This window comes from Sinohyriopsis cumingii, chromosome 7, assembly GCF_028554795.1.
Source record: "Sinohyriopsis cumingii isolate HCF-2022 chromosome 7, ASM2855479v2, whole genome shotgun sequence".
In the NCBI taxonomy this organism is placed as follows: domain Eukaryota; kingdom Metazoa; phylum Mollusca; class Bivalvia; order Unionida; family Unionidae; genus Sinohyriopsis; species Sinohyriopsis cumingii.
In genome coordinates, this window is record NC_142967.1 from 96510791 (window position 1) to 96536404 (window position 25614).

General features: G+C 35.7%; 1 protein-coding gene across 2 annotated transcripts in view; it reads right to left on the bottom strand.

Moving 5' to 3' along the window:
• Window positions 1–6125: 6125 nt before the first annotated feature.
• The window catches only part of LOC149795763 (uncharacterized), a 42081-nt gene continuing 22592 nt past the window's right edge, over window positions 6126–25614 (bottom strand). The window contains exon 5 of one of the 2 annotated variants that reach the window (XM_089965673.1): window positions 6126–8090. In XM_089965673.1, the coding sequence (XP_089821799.1) occupies window positions 6496–8090 (1595 nt within the window). In that variant the 3' untranslated portion in view covers window positions 6126–6495. Of the gene's footprint in view, window positions 8091–14445; window positions 24420–25614 lie in introns of those variants that run through there. The other variant, XM_089965672.1, reaches the window with a different exon arrangement.

Sequence of the window (25614 nt, forward strand, 5' to 3'; positions counted from 1 at the left end):
AACTGAGCCCAGTTCCCTAACGCCACTCACCCCATGGTTTGCTCATTGTCAAAGCGATTTTTTTCAATTTTTGGAGGTCCGTTGGTAACTCGTGCCTCGCTTAAAGTGCGTTCTATGTTTGTGGACCCTGTTGTGCGCGAGTTATCGAGGGAGAGCTGTATCATAAAACATCCATATATTAAATGTGATAATACCTCATTACTATGCGACATTTTATATTGTTATTATTCTTTACTCATGCGTATAAACTGTGTACTTCGGATGCAATAGTCACACCACAATCCTCATTAACATATTTATATTAATAAGCCATATGTAAACATTTGCATGTGAATTATATTGCACTAGTGAAGAGTTCTTTTTACTTTAAAGGAAAATACTGGGTGAGAAAAATAATCTACATTGGGGTTTGGACCGAGACAAGGAAATCCAAGTCGTGGGGTTACATTATATGTCTCCCCATGAAGCAAGCCTTGTGGTGAGACAAATAATGTAACCCTCTTGACTGGATTTCCTTGTCTTGGGTCAAAACCCAACATAGATTATATATATCTATAAAATACACACCAATAATGGATCCCTTATGTTCAGCAGCAAATATAATACAGCACCTAATAACATCTGTTCAGGAAAAATGGAAGCATATGACTGTTTACAACTGATGCTGACAAAAAAATAAGTGTACTGTGAATGGCACTTGACAAACCAGCCCTGTGGTAAAAGGTTGTGTAAATAGCTGAAATGTTCCTTTGCAGAAACGGTCTCTTCTTTAGTCACACTGTCCTTGACCTTTGACCTATTGATCCCAAAAATCACTGGGCTTCTTCTTTAACACAAGTACTAACCATCCACAAAATTTGGTCTATGATGTAAAATTAATGTTACTGAGTGAAAACCATTTTTATCCTTTCAGTCAGTTATCTTGAGTAGTGATACTGATAACTCCAACATTGATCTGGTTCTTACCCTAAATGCAGGCCATCCACAAAGCTTGTGGATGATGGACAAATCAAATTATTGTGCTGAAACAAAATTGGTAACATACATATTGGAACAGATGACGACAATATCATATAATACAATCCACCTAAAGCAGGCATATTAAAACATATCAAAACTAAACATTTGCTTGTGGTAAGAAAATAAAAACATCTATTATAATTATGTATCAATTTTGTTAAATAAAAATTAAACCTTTTAAGATACAATATCAATCATTATATGAAAACGCGTGACTGACTTGTTAAATTCCTTATTTTGCAAATCCTACACAAGTGATTAATGATACAAGTTCCATTGTAAAGCAGCCTGCTCCAGATCTGGTATTGACTTTACTCTAAGCAACAATATGAAATCTACTTGGGATATTTCATAAAAATTACCCAATCAAGATCTAGTGTTGCCTTTACCCTAAGCAACAATATGAAATATACTTGGGATATTTCATAAAAATTACCCAATCAAGATCTGGTATTGCCTTTACTCTAAGCAACAATATAAAATCTACTTGGGATATTTCATAAAAATTACCCAATCAAGATCTGGTATTGCCTTTACTCTAAGCAACAATATGAAATCTACTTGGGATATTTCATAAAAATTACCAAATCAAGATCTGGTATTGCCTTTACTCTAAGCAACAATATGAAATCTACTTGGGATATTTCATAAAAATTACCAAATCAAGATCTGGTATTGCCTTTACTCTAAGTAACAATATGAAATCTACTTGGGATATTTCATAAAAATTACCCAATCAAGATCTGGTATTGCCTTTACTCTAAGCAACAATATGAAATCTACTTGGGATATTTCATAAAAATTACCCAATCAAGATCTGGTATTGTCTTAGCTCATAGCTACAATATGGAATCTACTTGGGATATTTCATAAAAATTACTAAATCTTTTTCAGTCAATGGAAGCATAATTATGCTAGTACAGTCAACTCATTACAAGATTCAGTACAACAAAATGTTAAGGTTCCAACTGAAAAATGTTGGTAACAAAACCGGTTCAGAGTTGATTTGTATCTTTAGAATGTCCTGCTCTTGACTCTGACAGCAGTTTCCATGTAACAAGCATCCTTATGTATTTTGTTCTTTACAGTGAAATATGTCAATGGATGGTATATTAAAATCCTCTGCCCCCACCCCTATTAAGGGGTGGGGGTGGGGCTAAATGATGTAGAATAGGCTCTCTTGCAACTAATGAAGGCAGAAATAGTGGGGCTCAGTGGTTGATGTACTGAATTTACAACAGGGTGAGGTTCAAATTCTACCAGGTCAGCTACCATGGGACATTCCTGAGCATATTTCCATAGCCTTGGCACATAATAATCTACCTGTGTTGCTTTAACATACAACACTAAACCCTGCCAACATAAAATTCTTTTTGAGAAAATGGTACTTTTTAAGTCTGAAAAAAATATAATAGATTTTTGCAAAATAATGTTAAATATTACAGAATTTTGTTCCTATGTTACTGGCCTGACAATTATATGGAGATAACTCGTTTAGGTTAAAATAGCCTTTACAATGACTTGCAATACGTTGACAAGAAAAGAACCTTGAATGGACAGACTCTCTACAGGGTAAAAAGAATTTCCAGGAATTCAGGATAAGACCTTTTCTTCCTTTCAACTGTTGCATATTGAAACCAACTCTGATATTCTTAAGAAATAACAATATTTTCAAATTAGCTGCTGTAGTGGACATGCCGGATGTCAGTTTGGCCCATTTTCATTCAGGACAAAGTAGACATCATTTGAAGTCTTTTAGTTAAAACCCCATACCATAATAATCGTCCATTCAGGGGTATTAGTGACAACAAAATTTTCACAACAGCCTTCATGGCAGCTATACTGGATGTATGATTGGCACCATTTTCATTTAGGACCAACTTGGTATCATATGACATCTAATCATGAAAACCCCTTGTTGATATAGCCATCCATTTGGGAGTAGAAAAAGTAATATTTTCAAGATAGCCACCAAGGTAGCCATACTTTGGGTTAATCATTTTCATTTCAGTCCATGTAGATACCATAACAACTCTCTGATGGAAACCATGTCTTCAAATGCCTTTCCCTTTAAGTTGAGTAGCCAAAAACAAGATTTTCGAAATGGACACATACTGGATATCAGATCAGGATAATTTTAATTTAAGTTTAATAAAACATTAAAATAAGTCTTTTAGTGAAAACCCCATCATGATACGACCATTCACTCAAAAGTCATGATAACAAGATTTCAAGCTGGCCACTGTGGCAGCAATCTTAAAGCCAGGTCAGCGCTATTTTGATTTATGATAAGAAGTCTTTTGGTGTCATGTCAATATGACTTTCTGTTCAGGAGGAACATTAATAAAATGATTTTCTTGATGGCTGCTGTGGTCGTCATATTGGACATCAGATCAGCACCATTTTAATCTAGGACCAAGTGGACATCATAAGAAGTCTTATTGAAAACTTCATGTTGCTATGACCATCCTTTAAGGAGGAGTAGTGATAACAAGATTTTCAAGACAGCCACTGTGCGGCAGCTGTATTGGATGTCAGACTGGCACCATATTTATTGAAGACCACCAGGACATTGTAAAACATTTTTTGGTGAAAACCCCACAATCATATTGGATCCCAGACCAACACCATTTTCATTTATAACCAACTAGATATCATAAGAAGTCCTTTAGTGAAAACTCTATGTCAATATGAACATCCATTACATAGGAGTAGTTAAAAATAAATTAAAATGGCTGTCATGGTGGCCATACTGTATATCAGATCAGCACCATTTTCATTAAAGAACAGCTAGACATCATAAAAAGCATTTTAGTGAAAAATTATACATTGCTATGACCATCCATTCTGGAGTAGTAGTGATAATATGATTTTCAAGATTCCTGCGATATTGTCCATATTTAGACTTTAGATTGGCACCATTTTCATTTAGAACAATGTAGACATCGCAAGAAGTATTATAGTAAAATCCCATACTGATAGCAACCATACTGGAGAAGTAGCAATAACAAGATTTTCAAGCTTGCTGCAGTGGTGGCCATACTGGATGTCAGACTGGCACCGTTTTTTATTTAAGACCAACTAGACATGATAAGGAGTCTTTTAGGGGAATATCCATGTTGACATGACCATCCATCGAGGAGCAGCGATAATAAGATTTTCAAGATGGCCACAGTGATGGTCCTATCATACCATGTATACCAAGGGATGAACGTTTGTTTAAAGTTTCAAGACAATCCTACAAGTACTCCATTAGGAGATGCAATAACATGATGAACAATGGACAATAGACCATCCCATAAGCTCTTTTTCTGGTCTATGACCAGAATGGCTAAAATGACTGCAAACCAAACAGGTTGTTGTAGCAAGATTCATTTTGAATATGCTGCAAAATCTTGATCATGGATACATATGTGGAAATAAGAATATATGACAAATAATTACACTTGGGCCCGCTCTTCTTTCCTACAGCAAAACCAAATACACATTTTGGAAATAAAAACATGAAAAGGAAGAAGTTGAGGCAAGCAACATGCATCATGTTCTACTTCCATGTGATGGACTGGTAGATGTTGTATGTTCTACTTCCATGTGATGGACTGGTAGATGTTGTATGTTCTACTTCTATGTGATGGACTGGTAGATGTATGTTCTACTTCCATGTGATGGACTGGTAGATGTTGTATGTTCTACTTCTATGTCATGGACTGGTAGATGTATGTTCTACTTCCATGTAATGGACTGGTAGATGTTGTATGTTCTACTTCCATGTGATGGACTGGTAGATGTTGTATGTTCTACTTCCATGTGATGGACTGGTATTTGTTGTATGTTCTACTTCTATGTGATGGACTGGTAGATGTATGTTCTACTTCTATGTGATGGACTGGTAGATGTTGTATGTTCTACTTAAATGTGATGGACTGGTAGATGTATGTTCTACTTCTATGTGATGGATTGGTAGATGTTGTATGTTCTACTTCCATGTGATGGACTGGTAGATGTATGTTCTACTTCTATGTGATGGACTGGTAGATGTTGTATGTTCTACTTCCATGTGATGGACTGGTAGATGTATGTGCTATTTCCATGTGATGGCCTGGTAGATGTTGTATATTCTACTGATTACTCCAGCAAACAGCATAGACCCAGATCTGCTAGCACATTATGTTATATTATTATTTGGGTCTGTGCAGTTAGCATTTGGACTTGATTTATAAACAAGTATATATTGTAGATTACATATATCTTTGAATAAAGAAAAACAAATTGAATAACTTCTAATAAATGAAACATTTTCTCTGTCTGTGTTTGTGTCTGTGTGTCATTTGGATTTTTAATGTAGCTTTAACAGTTTTTCAGTCATATCACTATGATGTCTGGAGTGTGGCAATTTATAGCGATGTCTAGCAGTGAGACATTATGCCACAGACAGGTAGCATCACGTCCCACCCAGTCATCCTGACACCAGGCCGACCAGTCCTAGCACTAAACTTTAATGCTGAGTGCCTAGCAAGGCAGCTGTTAGTACCAATTTTATAAGTCTATGGTATGGTCTGGCTGGGGTTCAAACCCGCAACCTCCTGCATCAAAGGCAGATGCTTGAACCTATAGGCCACCAGAGTGGTCCTAATATTTTCTGTATCATGTTACAGGATATGAAAACATATACCATATTAGACAAGTTTAGCTGCAAACTGTTCAGAAACAGATATCCATCCCATAATTCACTGGAAGATCTGGTTCTATGCAGTTTTCTAGAAGTAATCAGTAGAAGAAACAATGAAGACCCTGATCTGCAGGTACATTGTGCTATGGCATATAAGGATCATTGTTATTTGCAGCTAGACACATTTTTTTTGGTAAGGTGTCTGTTTAATTTCCTAATTACAATAAACACTGAATATTGAGGCACAATGTACAATATCATTTTCATACATAACATCTTTGTCAAAGAGTGATATTAATGAATAATAAACAATTAAAAAATTCTTTTTCAAAGCCATGAAAAAAATTATACAAAACAACAAACAAAATACCCTGTTTATGTCAAGCTAGTCCTATATTTAACTAGAAAGTAAATATGAATGTAAGAAAGTTCAACACTGACCTTAATCCAGGTTGTGGATAGATGCCAATGTGCAAGGTAACCAATGAGATTGATATATAGAGTTTCCACAAAAACAGGATCCAAATTTTATCTGGCTGACATGAGCAACTTTTGCTTTATTTTGTGACATGATAATAAATGTGAGTTGTTGGAGCCATGTAAAACTTACTGGCCAATATGTTGAAAATCTCATGGTTTGGTCAGTTAGCTTACAGCTAAATAATTACATGTGGTAGACAATATTTACTGCACAAAACTATGTGATAAACATATATCCCATAAAGTCTACAGATAAAAGAATACTTTTGTATTTCTTTCTCTGCAGTTCACAATATGAACTCAACATTTTACATTTTTCCACAAATCTATGTTGAATCGACATCTCCAGTAGTATGTGAAGCACACTGTAATAAATGCTTTCTGAGGTGTGTATTTCTTAAAAAAGTCTTGCCACAACTGTTACATGCATAAGGTCGTTCCCCTGTGTGTGTTTGAATATGTCGACGAAGATTTGAGTTATCTGCAAAACTTCTTCCACAATAATTACACTTGTAAGGTTTATAACCAATGTGATTTCGCAAATGCGTTTTCATGTAATCCACACTTATTAAATGGGTGTTACAAATGAGGCATTTTGCCTTTTTGCCAACCATCACAAACATATTTGACAAATTGTTACTTGTATTCAGTTTGTTGGGTCGTTTATGCTCGGTGTGTGAACTGGAAGCCTGTGCTGTATGTATACTGGAGATGGATGAGCTTTGTCCCTGGTATTCAGGTGGTGCTAATGAAACAGCTGTGACACTGAAATCTGTCTGTAAACTGTTTGGTGTTTTCACCTTTTCTGTGTATCTTCTGACATTTTCTGCTGTAGGAATGGGCACTGGATTTTTCAAGTGGAGTAAACTGTCCATGTCCGACTGAGTAGATTCTTGTAGTTCAGCCTCATCTGTCAAGTCTATCATATCCAAAGAATTTTTTACACCCTTTCCACTTTGTGTTGTAGTTGCTTCTAGGTCCCTGGAGACTGTTTCTGTCAAAGAATGTGAGGCCTGCAGATGTCTGTTGGCGTGGGTTTCTGGACTCCTGTTCAATGAAAAAGACACACCCCTTCTGAAAGGCATATCGGCAGGCTTTTCAGATAACTTTGAAACTAATGAACCAGTTGATCTTTGACCTTGAAACTCGAGCCTTGGCTGAGGCCTTTCCGTCACCATCTCTGAAACACAAGCTTCCTCCTTCTCATTAAATATTATTATTTTATTGCTTGAGGAGGATTGTGACCTAAATTTCTCTACCCCAGTCTTTTTTCCCTTCCAACTTTGTTCTTTGACATTTGTTTCTATAAATGGTTGACCTGTTAAGTTATTATTTCCAGCTATTGCAGAGAGGTGATGACTGCCTCCAATATAGTCTGACCATAAAGACTGGTCTTTATCAATAGCTTGACTTTTACTACTTTGACCTGTAACAGTTTCCTGACTTTCTGGAATTCTTTGTGTGTCAAGTATTTTACTTGACTGAAATGACCCAGTCACAAACATACGATCGTGTTCTGGAATTGTTCTGTCTTGAGACAACTGTTGAGGTCCACTGCATTTATCCAGTCCAGATCCAGAAGGAAGAATGTCCATATCTGAGAAATCAAGGACAATTTTGTTATTGTCAGAGATTCCTTCAGTTTCACACAAAAACTCCTCCTCCTCTTGTTTAATTTGCAATGAGTGAACAAATGTCACATCTGACTTTGTATGAGGGGTTACTAAATTATGTATCATACTCTTTTTCCCTTGGCTGGGTTCATTCCATGTTTCCATGGCAACAGGAATCCCAGCAGCCACTTGGGTTTCATCTGACCTGTGACCTTGATGAGTCATATCCTTCTTCTGCTCCATTGGTTGCAAAGAGAAGGAACTGAGAAGGTTGAAGGGTTGAACTTGATGTTGGTCTTCCTCAGGTTCTGAAAAGACAAAAATTATCATTGTCATTCCAGCATTGTTCCTATTTTGCAATTTAAAACAGTGAGTCACATGCACTGCATTTAAAGCTAACAGCTTGTATAACAGTACTGCACATAAGTGTAGCAAACGAGATCTTAAGATCAAAAGGTAAGGGGTCAAGGTCAGCAGCACAACTTTCACCATGATCAAAATTATTAATTATTATGGTCATTTTGAATCCCTTTATTAGAATCTTTGTTTGCTTGCAGTTAGTTCCTCTTTTATCCATTTGTTTAGTGATTACTAAGAATTCATTTATTTCCATGAGCATACATCTTAGTTGTTTTGAAGCAGAAAAAGGCATTTTTATTGGTGCTGCAAAAAGGGGAAAATGTCTTATTTCTTCAACAGAAAAATCTTTGTTCATTTTGGTCTCAGAATTCATGGTTCGGTGCAGCCAAGAAATCTATACATATTTCTCCACTGTGGGAAACAGTGAAGTCACAGTATTTCTTTGACATAAATGCAGAAAGTGGGAAGTTTCATATAATAATTTTTTACTGAAAAATAGTTATATAACATATCAATGGTAATTCCTGATTTCATGGGAAAATCTTGGGTTTTAAAGACAATTCTCAGGAAATGTTTCCTTCTGATATATAAATTTTTCTTTTCACCACAGTAATCATGCATTTTTAATTTACAATAAGAGTTTTGCCAAATACTGCAAGCAGAAAGCTACAGTTTCACATTAATGAACATGTATTATGTAAAAACTGGCCTATTAATGAACATGTCTTAAGTAAAAACTGGCCTATTAATGAACATGTCTTAAGTAAAAACTGGCCTATTAATGAACATGTCTTAAGGAAAAACTGGCCTTTTACTTAACAAGTCTTTAGTAAAAACTGGCCTATTAATGAACATGTCTTAAGTAAAAACTGGCTTATTACTGAACATGTCTTAAGTAAAAACTGGCCTTTTACTGAACATGTCTTAAGAAAAAACTGGCCTATTATTGAACATGTCTTAAGTAAAAACTGGCCTATTAATGAACATGTCTTAAGTAAAAACTGGCCCATTAATGAACATGTCTGAGTAAAAACTGGCTTATTACTGAATATGTCTTAAGTAAAAACTGGCCTTTTACTGAACATGTCTTAAGTAAAAACTGGACAATTACTGAACATATCTTAAGTAAAAACTGGCCTTTTATTGAACATGTCTTAAGGAAAAACTGGCCTATTATTGAACATGTCTTAAGTAAAAACTGGCATGTTAATGAACATGTCTTAAGTAAAAACTAGCCTATTATTGAACATGTCTTAAGTAAAAACTGGCCTATTATTGAACATGTCTTAAGTAAAAACTGGCATGTTAATGAACATGTCTTAAGTAAAAACTGGCATGTTAATGAACAGTGTCCTATTATTGAATGTATTAAAGTCAAAACATTCCTGCTAATGAAGAAGTCTTAAGAAAAAGTGTTCTATTAATGGACATGTCTTAAGTTAAAATAGTGTCCTATTAATGGGCATGTCTTATGTCTATAAAAAAACACTCACAAAAGCCATTATTTTTTACAATCACAAGCCCATCCTAGCAGACCTCTCTCAGACTATTTCCTTTCATCTGTGAAATTACATATCCATCAATAATCTAATTACAACAAGAGACAGCTCTAAAATAATGCTAACTCAAGTAACCATAGTGCTTCTCATGTAAGGTTTGTACATTTTTCAATGCTCAACAACTCTGAGATACATTTTCTAATTTCTTTGCTTTTGTATTTATGATATAAGATCACATTTCAACTGATGTGCAGCTTCAGCCATTTTACTTTCAGTTCATTTGGCAGATAAATCCCTTTGAGTTAGATCCCCTAATAATTGTATTGAAGTATTTGTACACTAAACAGGCATGCATTAATTTGCATTTTGGTTTTGATGAGAATACATTCAACTGTCATTTTATCAAAAGCTAAACAAATTCCCCATTTGGAAATGAATGGTAGCTTTTTTTTTACAATCTAAACATTTTATTTCACTCCCTCTTGGGAATGATAAGCAACTTGCATATTTGACCATGTTAATAAAATCTATTAAAAGAAAAACTGGATATTTTATAAGGATGAGTATAAAAGTTAAAAATATGTCAGCCTGTTACATGAATGATAAAAGTTTGGAAAACTTCAGCTATTTGCAATGAGTGCATAACAAAGGACAATGTTCAATGCAGTTTGCTCAGCGGAGCAATGGGTGTATCACAAAGGGTCCCATCATGTCTCATTAATATAAAGGTCCATATATTTTTATTGTTGAAATCCAACAAATCTTGGTAAAGTTATGTGTGGGAATCAAAGCTGGAAGACAATCAGGGAGTATAACTCCTGTTAATGAAGTTATGTAATGTTGGGAATCAGAGCCTGGAAGACAATCAGGAACATAACTCTTGCTAATGAACTCATGGAATGTTGGAAATCAAAGCTGGAAGACAATCAGGAATATAACTCCTCTTAATGAACTCACGGAATGTAGGAAATCAAAGCCTGGAAGACAATCAGGGAATTTAACTCCTGTTAATGAGGTCATGGAATGTTGTAAATCAAACTCATTCATGGTGTCATCAATATAAAGCATCATACCAAATTTGACTTAAGTTCAACCAACCTTTGCAAATTTGTGCTGTTAAAACCAAATTCACGAGAAAGAGGGAATAAGGGGGCATAACTCTTGTAAAGGATTCATGGAATGCTGAAAATCAAACTCATTCAATATCTCATTAATATAAACCCCTACACCAAATATGACTGAAATCCAGCATACCATGGTAAAGGTATGCCATAATAAACAAAGTTTTTGGAGAATAGGCAATCAGGGACCATAACTCCTGTAAATGGTGTGATGGAATGCTGAAGATAAAAGGTCTCATCAATATACAGCAGATATCATTTATCTCCTACTGATATATTTCAATATTTCACTGTGAAATGTATAATAAAAACTCCTGTATCAAATTCGGTTAGACACAAACCGTGGTAAAGTTACACTGAAGAAACCAGTCAAGAGGCGGGCAACCTGGGGACATTCCCCCTTTAAACACCATAGTGGAGTGATTCATGGTGACTCAATGGTTAGCATACCAGACTCACAACTGACAGGGTGTGGGTTTGAATCCTGACATCAAACCAGGAGGGTCAGCTCCTGTGGTATGTCCTTGGGCAAGACCCTTGGCACTAAATAACCTATTTTTGTTGCTGTGCTATAAAGCACCATACCTAACCAAACCAAACAATTTTACAAATGTCCCAAGAGCATGACAATCTAATAAAACCATCTCTAGATAAACATGTATATATAATTTAACTTCATGGAATCAAGTACTTTTTTGCATGATAATCAACTAACTGACATGGATGCACAGATGGATAAACAAGGCCAAATTAAGATACCCCACTGCACAAAAAATGTGAAAATGAAAAAGCAATATGTGTTGATAATTTGAGAAGTAGGTGCATTTATAATACACAGTTTGTATCTCAACATTCTCATATTCAAATATATAAATTCTGTGATTTGCATCTCATCAAGACCCTGCATTGTTTTATAAATAAGTATCAGGTGGGCATCCAACTTCTGGCCAATTGTCCACAAGCCACACCTACCCAGTACTGCAGACACAATGCAGGTTTAAGAATAATCATTAAGTATCCATCAGTTTATTTTAGCTTACCTGCACCATACAAGCTTTTTTTAACACATCAAACTGAACAGATTTGCTGTCATATAATGTGCCAGTAGATCCAAGTCTATACCGTTTTCAGAGATGCTAGGCCAAGAGTTTGATCTTTGACCATTTGGCCCTGGCTTCTTCCTTACCCTAAGTGACAGCATCTACAATGTTTGGGCTATGTATTTGATGTAGAAAATGATTTTTTATAGTACAATATGTTTCTTCACAAATACATTACAAAAATCATAATACCTTAGAACTACTACTACCTTGCAAATCCAGCCTTCCCAGAAGCTAAAATTATCTGCCCACCTAGGTGGCAGTTGGGCATAGTGATCTCCCCTTGGTACAGGGATTGGCAACAAATCCCATGATTATATCAGTTACTACTTGAGAGGAAGGCACACTCTCTATCTGGATATAACTATGTGGAGGCTGGGAGGCTGATATGTGTATTATAATTAGGCAAGTGTTCAAAACAAAACATTTTACTAGTAAAAATTAGTGTTTTCTTTAAATAAGTTACCCAATCATAATGTATGTACCTCTTTTCTTCTAAGTTAGAAGACTAGGTAAGAGGTAGACAAAGGTACAGCCCCTTACCCCAGAGATGTTATCTCCAGTCCCCTAAGGAATGTGAGATGTGAGACAGCTTCTAGGTAACTCGACTAGAAAAGACTCAGGGAGCTGCTTCCAAAAGGGAAAAATGCTCCCTCCTAAAAATCAAGTGGAAGTCATGAAGCCGTGTCTAATGAAGTTGTTGAACAACCTGGGAAATTGACCTGCTACACCATGGCTATGGGTCCAACAAGACTGAGTTGAGCCCTTTGGGACGAAAGATCTCAGAGGTAAAACTAGAGAATGTGATTCCAATCTCAAAACCATGGCATGGATAATGTCAGTCAGAGAACAGTTCTGGTCAAAGGCTATGCTAGTGGCAATTGCTCTAACCTCATGAGCCAAAATGCAAACAAATTCATTGAGCTGGTCCTATTCTCAATATGCAGAGCGAAAAATCCAGGATGAAATTGTCTTTGCTGTTATATCGTCCTGTACCTGTTTGAGAGGTGAAAATAAGCATGATCTCCCTTGATGCAATCGGTGTTATTTTAAAATACCACTTCAAAGCTTGTATTAGATCTGGTGGTCTTGAACTGAAATTTCCAAAGTAAACAGTGATTTCATCACAAAAATATTGTTACTCTTAATGCAAATGAGGAAACAGGCTCTGTCTACCACTGTTAATGCAAACAGGGATGCAGGACATGTAAGAAAGGTGAGTCAATGATGCCCTTGCAAGTGGATGGTTTCATGAGCGATATTGATCCATCATATTGGAACTTTAAGTAGATGGGTCCACTAAGTAATGTATTGCTGATGTTGCCTGCCAACTGCACAAAGTAGTGAGGAAGCAGGACTTGTATGATAGGTGAACTAATGAAGCTCTTAAGAGCAGTTTGATTGGTTTATTGTTCAGCCAGGTTAATCCCAATGAAAAGTCTACTTGGGTGAGGTTCCAGCACCATTGGCTAGGTGAAATGCAAACAAATAAAAGACAGGTCTTTGTTTTGTATGATATCCTCTCTTCTATGAATCCACAGTGTGATGGTGGAACATAATTGCGATCGGTGCTATTTTACATCAAAAAGCCTAGAAAGTTAGCTATTTTGGTACGGATGTCTCCATTGGAATAAAGTACTCTGGCGTGAACCACTGAGATTATATTTCATTGCCTTCCTATATTGACCTGGTTTGTCTTATATTTTCGATTTTAGTATTCAGGATGAAGACACAGAGATACATTTGGTTTCTGTTTAAAATCCCAAAGTACAAGCCATCCACAAAGTCTGGTAACAGTAGAAGATGAACTACTCAAATTACTGTGAACAAACCTTCTTGGTAATAGAAGGACAGTTAGATGGATGGTCAAACAAACGGACATGATCATAACAAATATGTTCTACCTCACCGCAGGCTTAAAAATGTTTAGTGAACCCCTATTACCATCAATATTTTCTCTGTCCTTCTGTCTCATTACTATTACCATCAATATTTTCTCAGTCCTTCTGTCTCATTACTATTACCATCAATATTTTCTGTCCTTCTGTCTCATTACTAGTACCATCAATATTTTCTGTCCTTCTGTCTCATTACTAGTACCATCAATATTTTCTGTCCTTCTGTCTCATTACTAGTACCATCAATATTTTCTGTCCTTCTGTCTCATTACTAGTACCATCAATATTTTCTGTCCTTGTCTCATTACTAGTACCATCAATATTTTCTGTCTTCTGTCTCATTACTATTACCATCAATTCTTTCTCCGTCCTTCTGTCTCACTACTAGTACCATCAATATTTTCTGTCCTTCTGTCTCATTAACAAAAAGGACTGCTGCAGCTCACTGTTCCACAAATGTGGATTTCCCACAAAGAGCCTTTTGCATCCTTTATAATAAGTTCCTATCACCGTAAGCTTTAAACATTTTATCCGCTCTCTTTGAATCCCTAATACAGATTTTAAAGTTTTAGATTAGAGAATGAATGATTCTGTTGAACTTACATAACTATTCAAGTGAAAAGTCAACAGTGGACTGTTCAAACTGTGCAGCACAATCTGGGTATTAGATAAAGAAAACAATCAATGTCTGGTAAGAGTTTAATAGTATAATATGAATTTTTGTTTTCACATAAATACACAGTAATTAAGGCACTTGTACACGTGATCATCTGTCGATCTAATGGTGAAGTACGACACTATCACCACCACTTTACACTTAAATAGTCAGGACTTTGAGTATTTCATTATTTTATAGTGTATTCAAATCCATTTCAACAAATCTGAATACTGGCAGGTATAACCTTCCATTTTTTGAAAAATAATTTACGAAATTTTAAACTGTAACAATACATCTTGACAATAATGGAGCACATTTTAGGCAGGTAGATGAATTCTGAGTTTACTTAGAAGTATAACCTGAGGCAGATAAAAGCAAAAGCAATAGAAATTCGATATAATTTGGCATAATTATCTCAACCCTTTGTAATTATTTACAAGTCTTTGTGGGCGATACTGTTACATGTACTGTTACAATTTAACCAGCATACCACTTGTATCAATTTAAAATCTTCACAAGTATAATCAACAACCAGTCACACACAAAATACCATTCAGAAAACTACCCACAATGCAAAGATTCTGCCCCAAATAAATGAGCTCTATTTTATGAAAATTAATAAGTAATATACCGAATTTTGGCACGAAGTATTCTTTAAGAAAATTGGAAAGATGTACTTAATGAACTCCATTAAAAATTGAACATATCTGTGCATTTTGTTTGGAGTAATCAGTAGAACAAACAAGATAGACCCTGATCTGCAAGCACATTATGTTATGGCAGATTAAGATATTTGTTTGCAGTTTGATTTGACTTTTAAGCAAGTATATATGGTACATGCAACATTTATCAACTTAAATCCCTAGAATATTTAAGAAAACTTACTTTATTGATAAGCTCCTCAATGTACACTGTTTATTAAATGTAAAAATTACATACATATAAATAATAATAAAGGTCTGTTAAAATTTTGTATGCATTTAACTCTCAATGAAATAGTTATTACAGATTCTTTCAATTAAAAATGTCCATATCCTAATATTTGAAGCCAACACTAATTGCAAAAAAAAATGAAAGAAGTAATCATCAGTTTTTTTCATTAATGATCATTGCATCCTTTCCTCGAAATAAAATTTTTACAATCGTCAATTGTAACTACAGAGACTGCAACTACATCCATGATTGTTTAACAAGTCCCCATTAAAAACTATTCAAATTAAGAGGTCCCAGTCCAAAATATTCAAAACTTTCTAAAAATGTTAAATATTGCTATATTTACATAAAAATTTAATCAGATCAACAACATATACATACAAATATACCAACCAAATTTTATTTGTCTATCTCAGGTTACTTATGTTTGATCATGCTAACAGGTTTTGTATCATAAAGATATACAAAACCAAAAAGTGAAAACTTATTAAACATGAGTCACTCAAATGGACTGATGCCCTTCTGGCTGATTCCATGAATCCAAGAGGAGTCCAAACTTGTATGAACAGTTGCCAGACATTAGACCATCATCTAAGTTCTGGTCTATGGCCTGTATAGCTAGAAATTGAAACACTGCTGAAATGGATTGAAAAACTAACCAGTTTATCTACTAATAAAAATAATTAGCCGATAAAATATCATTAATCTAAGTGGTTTTTCTTTATTCATGCAAAAAAGGCTTTTGCAAAAAAAGTAAAAATAATAAAAGTAAAAATTGTTAAAAAAATGAAAAACTTGCTGTAAGAAGCCTGAAAATGTAATCAGGTCATCTACATGTGCATAAAAAAATGCTAGTCAAATTTGATTTGTCTATGTTGTATGGTTTTTGTCCTATCTTTTTTACAATCTTCTATGTTGGATGACTTAAAAAACTAATAGAGGAGGGATGGACTGATTCAAATCAAGACACCTATATTGCAAGCAGTGAGGGCATAACAAAAACTATACACAAAATGATGAAAGTTAAAACTTAAAGTGTGTCCATAAAACATGGATGTCCCATGAGTACCTAAAACGACTGTATGCAGTGATAGACTGACAAGGGTAACACAATATGATCCAATACTGTTGTGGTGGAGCATAAAAACGATGTCAAAGAAAGTCTACTTATCATTAAGAATTGTTTCTGTACAGGTTTTTACACACACACACACACATATGCATGCATGCATGCACACATACATACACTGTATTAAATAATACATGACAAATATCCAAAAAACGGTACATCATTTCTAGCCCTCTAGACATTTCTCAGGAAAAGGAAACCAATATGATTAGATTAGTGGACACGTACCATATACCCACTTATGAGTCCATCTTCAAACAATATAAATCCTAACCTGCCATCACATAATATACTGTCAATATTAGGATTTACATCATTTCATCTACTGATTAGTCCTAAAAGAACTGCAATATGCAATGGCAGATCTGGGTCTATGCCATTTGCAGTTGGATCTGACTTGTATTTAAGTATATACAGTATTCATTTCTACTGGCAAGACTGCAAAGAATCTCAGTGAGGAAACAGCTATCAAATATTTGGTTTTGCTTACAGTAGTACTTTCAATCAACAAACTTCTAATTTTGCTCCAAGATACAGAACCTGCATGAAATGCACAATTAAATCATGTTTCGTCTAATGTCATCCAAGTTCAATCACTTACTGACACACTTTATATATACAAGACGAATACACCACAGGTTACAACTGGATAAAGATAAGACTTTATTTCAAGCTGATTTGTGTTCTTAAAACATGTATGTCCTAATCACAGACAAAAAAAACTGAATACCACATTAAGTTTATAAAATGCATATAAACTGCAACAAAAAGTCACGACCTGGCCATCAATATTATGCACATAAAGATGCAAAAAGAAACCTCTGTTGTTTTTCTGTAATCAAACTAACAAGGTTTTTATACCAAAAAAAAGAGTCCAAGTCCCAATAGTTCAATTACTTATAATAAACAGAATAGTCCTTTGAAGGGACTGATGCTTATATGTCTGAAAAGTCTTTCCAAGAATTCAAAATAAGACAATTTCTTTTTTATATCTACAGAATGTCTATCTATGATATTCTAAAGCAGTAAAATGATTTTTAAAATCATTGCTGTGGTGGATATATTGTATGTCAGATCGGCATAAAACTTCAAAGTAAAACAAGCTCTGAAGAAGTAACCCTTCTAGCTCCATGTCAGAATCCCATTCCAAGTCTAATGAATTAGTGAAAAAGAGTGGTGTTCAGGAGCACAAACTGGGACTCTAGTCAGTAACCAGTCTCAATTGGACCACCAATACAGTTAATGATGAAAACTGGACCAGAGGGTGATATGAGCTAACAGAGAGTCCTTGTGCAGTCTCCAGTTTCCCAGGAGCAGAGACTGGAGAGTCTTCAAGTCTTCCAAGAGAAGACAAGTCACTGTGGAGAGCAAGGTCCCCACAAGTGAAAGGTATAATTAATCAACAAAGACTTGGAGTGCTGACTAAGAGAGAATCTGAACTCACTCAAGGTTGGTGAGGAAGCTTATCCCATGTATGTGAAATCCTAAGAATGGATTAGATCCAATTTATCTAGATTTGGAATAAGTCCCAACTGGGTCACTGCAGAGCAACAGCAGGACAGGTCTTGCAGAAGGGATTCCCTTAAGACACAATGTATCTATCAGTTGTTCAAGTACTGAAGGATGGGAATACCCAGAGATCTCAGTTTTTTCCTGTGGGAAAAAAAATAGGGATTTACAGGTATGAATACTGGAGGCTGAGAGAGACTGCCCAGTTGCTGTGCCTTATGGCATTACTGACTGAAGCAGTAGTCTCAATTTTGAACAGCTCTTCCTGCAGGAATATTTTTATTGTGGAAAGATTGATTATAATCCAAACCTTGTTACTTTTCTGGTGGGGTCTGTGAAACATGAGGATATTCCCAGAAATGAAGATGGTATTGTTCTTTTAAGACAGAAAGGACCCACACATTTACCATTATGCTCAATCAGACCCCTGCAAAGATGACAGTGATTGGGAAAAGGCACCAACAGCAGGAGAAGGAGCAAATCCCTTGGCCCCAACACCATTTACTCTGGAAATGGGGTGGCGCCCACTCACCTCCTCTCTTGACCTTTCTGGCCAACTCATTTAATGACAGGGAGTGCAAGATGGCTGTTTAAACTGGGACTGCTTCTGGGACTGTTGGGGCTCTAACCTCTTGAAAAAGTGTAGGACCCAAAGGATTGTCTGATGAGTACTCTTCTTTGTCCTGCCTTGAAGTATCTTACAGTGATCTGGTGCATTGCTGTCCCAGATAGTATCTATGAACTATGCTTTGGAAACAAGTTGGAGAAGGCAGTAAACCTCATATTATTTCCTTATTGAACATTAAGGATTTTGTTCTCTCTTTATCCAGTGCCTGAGTTGAAGAGGCATGGGACCTGAAGGGAGTGGGAGGGACTGACAGTGTTGCTCCTCACACATTTTAGTTTCTGATCTGCCAACAAAGAGTGTATGTCATCAACCTAAAATCACTCGATGGAGGAGACAGGACTTCCCATACCAATATCACTGGGTCCTATTCTCTGAGCAGGGTATCTGGAAATAGGGTTATCCTATTCCTTCAACTCCTAAGGGGAGTGATGGGATTGGCCTTAAAGCAGACCTCTGAGGAGGATGAGAAAGTTTCTCATCCTTCCTAGGGTATCTAGGGCAGAGAGGACCAGCCTCCTCCACTTTGTTTAGCTCCACATACACAGATGAAGCAAGATCAAATCCTGAAAAATCCAATCCCCTGTGAGGCCAAAGCATGGTCATTCATAGCACCAGGATGGGAAAAGGAGATTCCCATAGAGAGTGCAATGGAATACAGGAAAGGGGGATTCTGACCCCCTTCTAGTTGGATGAAGACACATCAACACCCTATCTCCACAGGGATGGATTGGCAGCACAATGACAAAGATGGTATTGACCCAATCTATGTCCGCAGACTGATAAAGTGGCTCCACTGACCTATGACTGGTACAAGAAGACTGCTGACAGGTACTAAAGACACCGTGACAGGTGCCTGGTGCAAAGCAGCATATGACTGGCATCCAGTCAAAGACAAGACGGTTGATGATGGACAAGCTACCATCAGACAATCTAAAGCAAGATTGTGGCTTCCCTTCTCAGACAGGCACAATTTTCTATACAGCATCTTCACTTGGGCTCTGCCCCCCCGCCCCCCGAAGGAGTACTGCAACTCTTTAGCGGTATTACACCTCTCTACTGTGAGAGAGACAGATCCCACATGTTCCTGGGATTAAGGAATAACAGGTGCCATACTTTCCTGGGACAGTACTTTCTGAAAGGACAAATATACAAAATGAACTGCAAATGCAGTGCTATAAAATTATTTAATGCAATAAATATAATCATATTGCCTACAGCAAATACTTATTAATTATTCAATTTCTATAATTGTTGAACAAAAAGGAATTAAGATTCTGGAACAAAAAATGGAAGATTGGCAGGATTTTCATTTAGGACTAATTAGACCATATGATAAATGTGTGTGTAAAGTTTAATGGGCATACTCCAAGCAGTTTAGGTGGAGTAGTGATACCAGTCTATCCAATAAACTCTCTTGTTCTATATACCAGTCCAGATAAGAATGATTTAACAGTGAGTCCAAATTCAAAAAGTTGAACTACATATAATAAATACTTGTAGCAAAATTACTTTAATAGCAAAATTGCTTTAATGGCATAAAAATACATACAAAAAAACTACCACATTTCATTTGTCTACTTCAAGTGATGTGTAATTTGATTAAGTGACTTAAGGAGAAATATACAGTATAGATGATTCGAACATGTCTGCATAAAGAAAATTTAACTGCTAATTTGTTAATAAATAATTAAATTATGCCACAAATTTGAGTATAAAATCTAACAGTGAATTTCTATGTCATCTGACCTTAATGATAATGTTTACTTTTACAATACTGGCAAATTATATTTGTTCTATTAGAAATGTCTATCATCTTTTATATCCCTCCTGTGAAGATACCCTTTGGGTAACCAGCGTACAAAATTCAATGCAAAACCATGAGAGTCATTACTGTAAACATGATTTAGTAGTGGATGGCAAATCATCATACTTCAAGATAAGTACAACTTATCAGCTATTACACTAATTCACAAATTTCAAGTCTTTAAATGTTCTAAGCAACACAATTATTTATACATAATTAACAAGAGAACTGTGAATGGCACATTATACACCCACCCCATTTTAAAATGTTATAGACAACATACATTGTTCTGTGAAATTCACTTATCTTCTTTTAGTCACAGTGACCTTGATCTTTAACTTTTTTACCCCAAAATCAGGGGCCCCAAGTGGCCAAGTGGTCTAAAGCACTCTCTGTTACGGATCACTGCCATCTCACCTCTGTCTGCGTGGGTTCGAGTCCAAGGCTCGGCTAATGTTGGTATGTGGGAAAGCCTGCCGGTAGTTTCTTGTGGGTCGGTGGTTCTTCCCTGGGTTTTCCAGGGTTCTTCGTCCACCAGTTATACTGGCCGCCATGAATAACCTATCTTGTGCTGAAAAATGGCGTTAAACCCTAGAACAATAACAGCAACAACAACAACCCCAAAATCACTACACTTCTACCCTGCCCAATGTTTAAGTCATCCCCAAAAGTTTGGCCCCAGGTCTGTGAGGCAGAACTTATCTTACTGTACAGAAATCATTTTTCTTCTTTCAGTCAGTGAATTTGGCCACTGAACTTTAAGCCCAAATTGATAGGTTTCTTCCTTACCTTAAGTGCAAGTCAGGCAAAAGTTTGGTTTCAGTCTGCAATGCAAAACTAATATTATTGTGCAAGAACCATTTTTCATTCCTTGAATTAAAGTAACTTTGACCAATGCCCTCTGGACTGTGAAATCAACAAAATTCTTCTTTACCCCAAGCACAAGCCATACACAAAATTTGGAAAAGGCCTAAATGATGCAGATCTCAAATTACTGTTCATAAACAATTTTCCTTTGTTTAGTCACAGTGACCTTAACGTTTGATCTTTGACCCTAAAAGTGACTGGTTCATCCTTGCCCCAAGTGCAGGCTATTGACAAGTTTTGTAACTGTAGATGGTGGATAACTTGAGTTATTGTGCCAAAACCACTTTCATTCTAACAGTATTAGTGACCTTGACCTTTTGACCCTAAAAGCAACTGGTTCTTCCTTACCTGAATGTGCAAGTTATCCACAAAGTCTGGTAACTGTAGATTGGTGACAACTCAAGTTATTGTGCAAAAACCATTTGAACCCCAAAACTGCAGAGTTCTCCATAACCACAAGTGCAAGCCATCCACAAAGTCTGATGTTAATATATATATATATATATATATATATATATATATATATATATATATATAAAGTTTGATAACTACAGATGGCTGCAAATGTTGGACAATATGAGTTCTTGTGTGGAAATAACAACAAGTGGTCACAGACAGATGGTCAACATCATAAACATAATAAACTCTGCCTTACTAGTGAATGCTGAGATGTGGGGGTAGAGAGAGGTAATACTGAATGAAAGATGGCATAGTTTCCATGCACTTTACCTATTATAATTTGTATGGTCATTAATTATATGCCTTTCAATAACTGTACTCCAATCAATTGTAACAGTCCTGGAATTATTATCACCAATAAACAATATCAGCCACGGTTGAGGGTTTTAAATAAAATATTTCAGTTACTATGTATGAATTTATTTTCATTTTGTGGTCTAGAGAAGATGTCTTAACAGAAGGATGATTTTCTCTGAACATCAAACTTTATGATTTGTAGCATTCATGAAATTAAAAATAACTGGTACCACACACAAAAGTGAATTCAAATAAAACTGGTAAATGCAGAATCAACAATATATGAACTGCAATGATATAAATCCTACAGACCCAGTTCTAGAAACATCTTTTATTTTTAAAAGTCAGTAAACTGTTTTTAAAACTGACTGAATTTAGGTGAATAAATTAAAACGTTGAACAGTTTGAGTTACTTTAGTTTTCTACATCAATGGTTAAGAAGCTACACAGAACATAAAAGAGTTTGAATGCAAATTTTACCCTATGCATCTAATTTTGTAATAGTTATTTATCCCAAGTTGATTAAGATAAAATGGTCCACATTCTATACTGCCTTCTTCAAACAGCTCGTTAAAGACTGTATCAAAAATACTTTTTTCCAAAATACTTCACTGTTCTACAAAATTTGGATAAATGAATCTAAATTTGACCACAGAACTAATTATGAACTTTGTCTCTAAAGCTGGTTGTTCATTTATGGTACAGTACAGATGTAATGAAAACTTCAAATCTTCATGTAAAATTGATGGGAAAGCTGTCTTTATGTATGTTGTTCCTGTGGCTTCTCAAGTGACTACCCCTCCTGAACGATTTGTGACAGATATCACACTTAAACGGTCGCTCATCAGTGTGAATACGCAAGTGTTGGCGCAGATTGGAAACCTGTGAAAAACAATGACCACAAATATGACATTTGAATGGTTTCTCTCCCACATGAAACCTCCAATGGAATCTACAGCTGCTGGGGTTTAGAATCTTATTACAGATCAAACACTTGGCAAGGTTTCCCACCTTCACAAAAGCAGAGTTCATTGTGTACTTAGGACCACCAACTGAGGAGACTGTTTCCATGCTACAGAACTCTTCTGCATTTAAAGGCACAAAAGGCTGCGTATCACCATGGGTACCATGATTACTCCCACTCTGGTTTGGACTTGTGGGAGAAATCTGTGATTGTGAGCTCTGAATCTGACTAGAATGAGCTCCTCTCAAATTTTCAAATGTTTCTCCATAGCTACTCTCTAATGTTTGATTATTTCTGTCTGCAGTAAGATCAACAACATCAAGCTGACAAGAACTTGCTTGGGGTGCTGAGTTATGGCTGACTGAACTTCTATGTCTGAATCCTGTAGACTTTGGTCGAAAAAGCTTTCTCTTTATTGCACCTGCTCGAATATTTAGGCTGGATCCCACGCTGCTGCTATGAGAAACAAATTCTGTTGCTTGAGTACTTCCTTGAAATCCAATTCTAAATCTGTTTGCACCCACCTCTGATAATGTATAATCATCTTGAGGATAATTAATGGGCATGATATCTCTGTCTCTCATTTGATCATTTACTTTCCTTAAATGATGACTTGATTCTCTGGTTTGACTAGTTCTTTCAGGTTTTTGAACAGTCAAACCCATTTCTCTTCTCTGATTTTCTGTCAGTAATTCTTCAGTGGTGAGGCTCGAAGCATAAATTCTCATAGTGTCTTCTGTCCTTGTTAATTTTCTGGGAACACTAACACAAGACACGGGGATTACTTGTCTGCTACTATCAGAAAACTGTGCACTGGTCAGGTTCTGGCTTCTATCTAAATGCATCTTATTCTCTGAAAAATCTATAACTGATATATTGGTTTTGAGAAAATCTTTTTGTTCAAGGTCTGGTTTATTATCATTATTGCTATCTGAATGTACAACAGTCTTTCTGGAACTGCCATAGCTATGGTACATCCTTGACATTTCAACACTGCCTTTCCTCCCAAAACTTGTATCTAATTCAGACAGATAAACTGATTGTTTTATACGCGCTGGGCTATTTTTTGAAAAGAATCTCTCTTGGCTTGTAGAACTGTCATGCAAATTGTATCCACCGTCATGGCTGCTGTTCTGGTATTGTCCATCACTAATGTCATTTTTGTTCTCAAAACTCCCTTCATTCAAATTTTCCATTTCACACTCTGATTTTATTTCAATTGATATTTGATTATCAACTTCCAGGTTTTCATTTCTCAAACTATTGAAAGAGCTTGATATCCTAGTTCTAGGTTGACCTGAATCAGTTTCCATGGTAGTGGTAGGGTCAGAGGTCACAGTCTTGACCTTGCCCTTATCGGTTAAACACTGAGGTGCCACTTGTATCCATTTTGGGTGAGTAGCTTTACCACCTGCAATGGATAAACAATACACACTAAGTAACAATGCCATAAAACCTCATTTTAATTTTTACTGATATAAATAAAATATACATACTAGATAAATCTGAAATAAAACTTGTTCAACTTTGCTAGATTTTCATTTAAAGTTTTGTTCTAAATATAGACATCTAAATCACAAAAATATTTTGAATAAAATGGGAATTTCTTTGATAATTATAAATAATATGGGGGCAACAGTAACTATGGCCAAAATATCAACTGCTTAGAAAAGGTACAATATATAAAAATACAAAACTTCTGGAAATACAAAGTATAAATATTCAAAGCTTCCATTTTCTTCAAGTCCTTCTTGAAAATATATATATACGTGTGTATTGTTTATCCATTTCTTGCACAGGTTATATAGGTTCTGCATATGTTCTCATTTCCAATGAAATAAAAAACAATTTTTTCAAAATAATTTGCTTCTTTTGCAAATCTAGGCAAGCAAAGACAGAAATTACTCAACGAGTTTGAGTACATTCATATTTTTATATTGTATTAAATATATACCTTAGTACAAATGCAAGACTATGCATCAATATGATAAAACTAGTTCAATATAACATAAAAAAGAAGTCTGGTGGTTGCAAAGAGCGCTTGACACTTACACACTTTATGATGTAGTAATATGGCATTCCACATGTACAATATCAACAATCTGAAGTGTGGTTTCAAATATACATGTACATTATATTAAAACTGATATGGTTGATTTGCAGTTCTCAAATGTCTTAAAACTGAGTATTTAAATGCCAAGAACACATCAATAATCATAAAATAGTCCTATAATCCCACTTTTGCCATTAAATGTTATTATTCATGTAAAATGGGTCTTTGTGTGTAGTTTGAACACTAATACATCTAAAAATAGTAATGTCAGTCACCAGTCACTTTTAATATTGTCTATACTAACTTATAAGTCAAGTCCAGTTGGAAATTGCATAGAACCAGATCTGCTGCTGCATTATGTTCAAGCAGATCTGGGGCTCTGCAACACAGACCCTGTTCTGCTGGTGCAACATGGGTTGGCAGGTAAGGGTCTATGTTGTTTGCCATTGGACTTGTCTTACACACAAGCATATATGGTAATATGTATTTTCCCATATCAAGCCATCCATCAGTATGACGATATACATATTGTTCTTCATGTCAACCGTGCTAG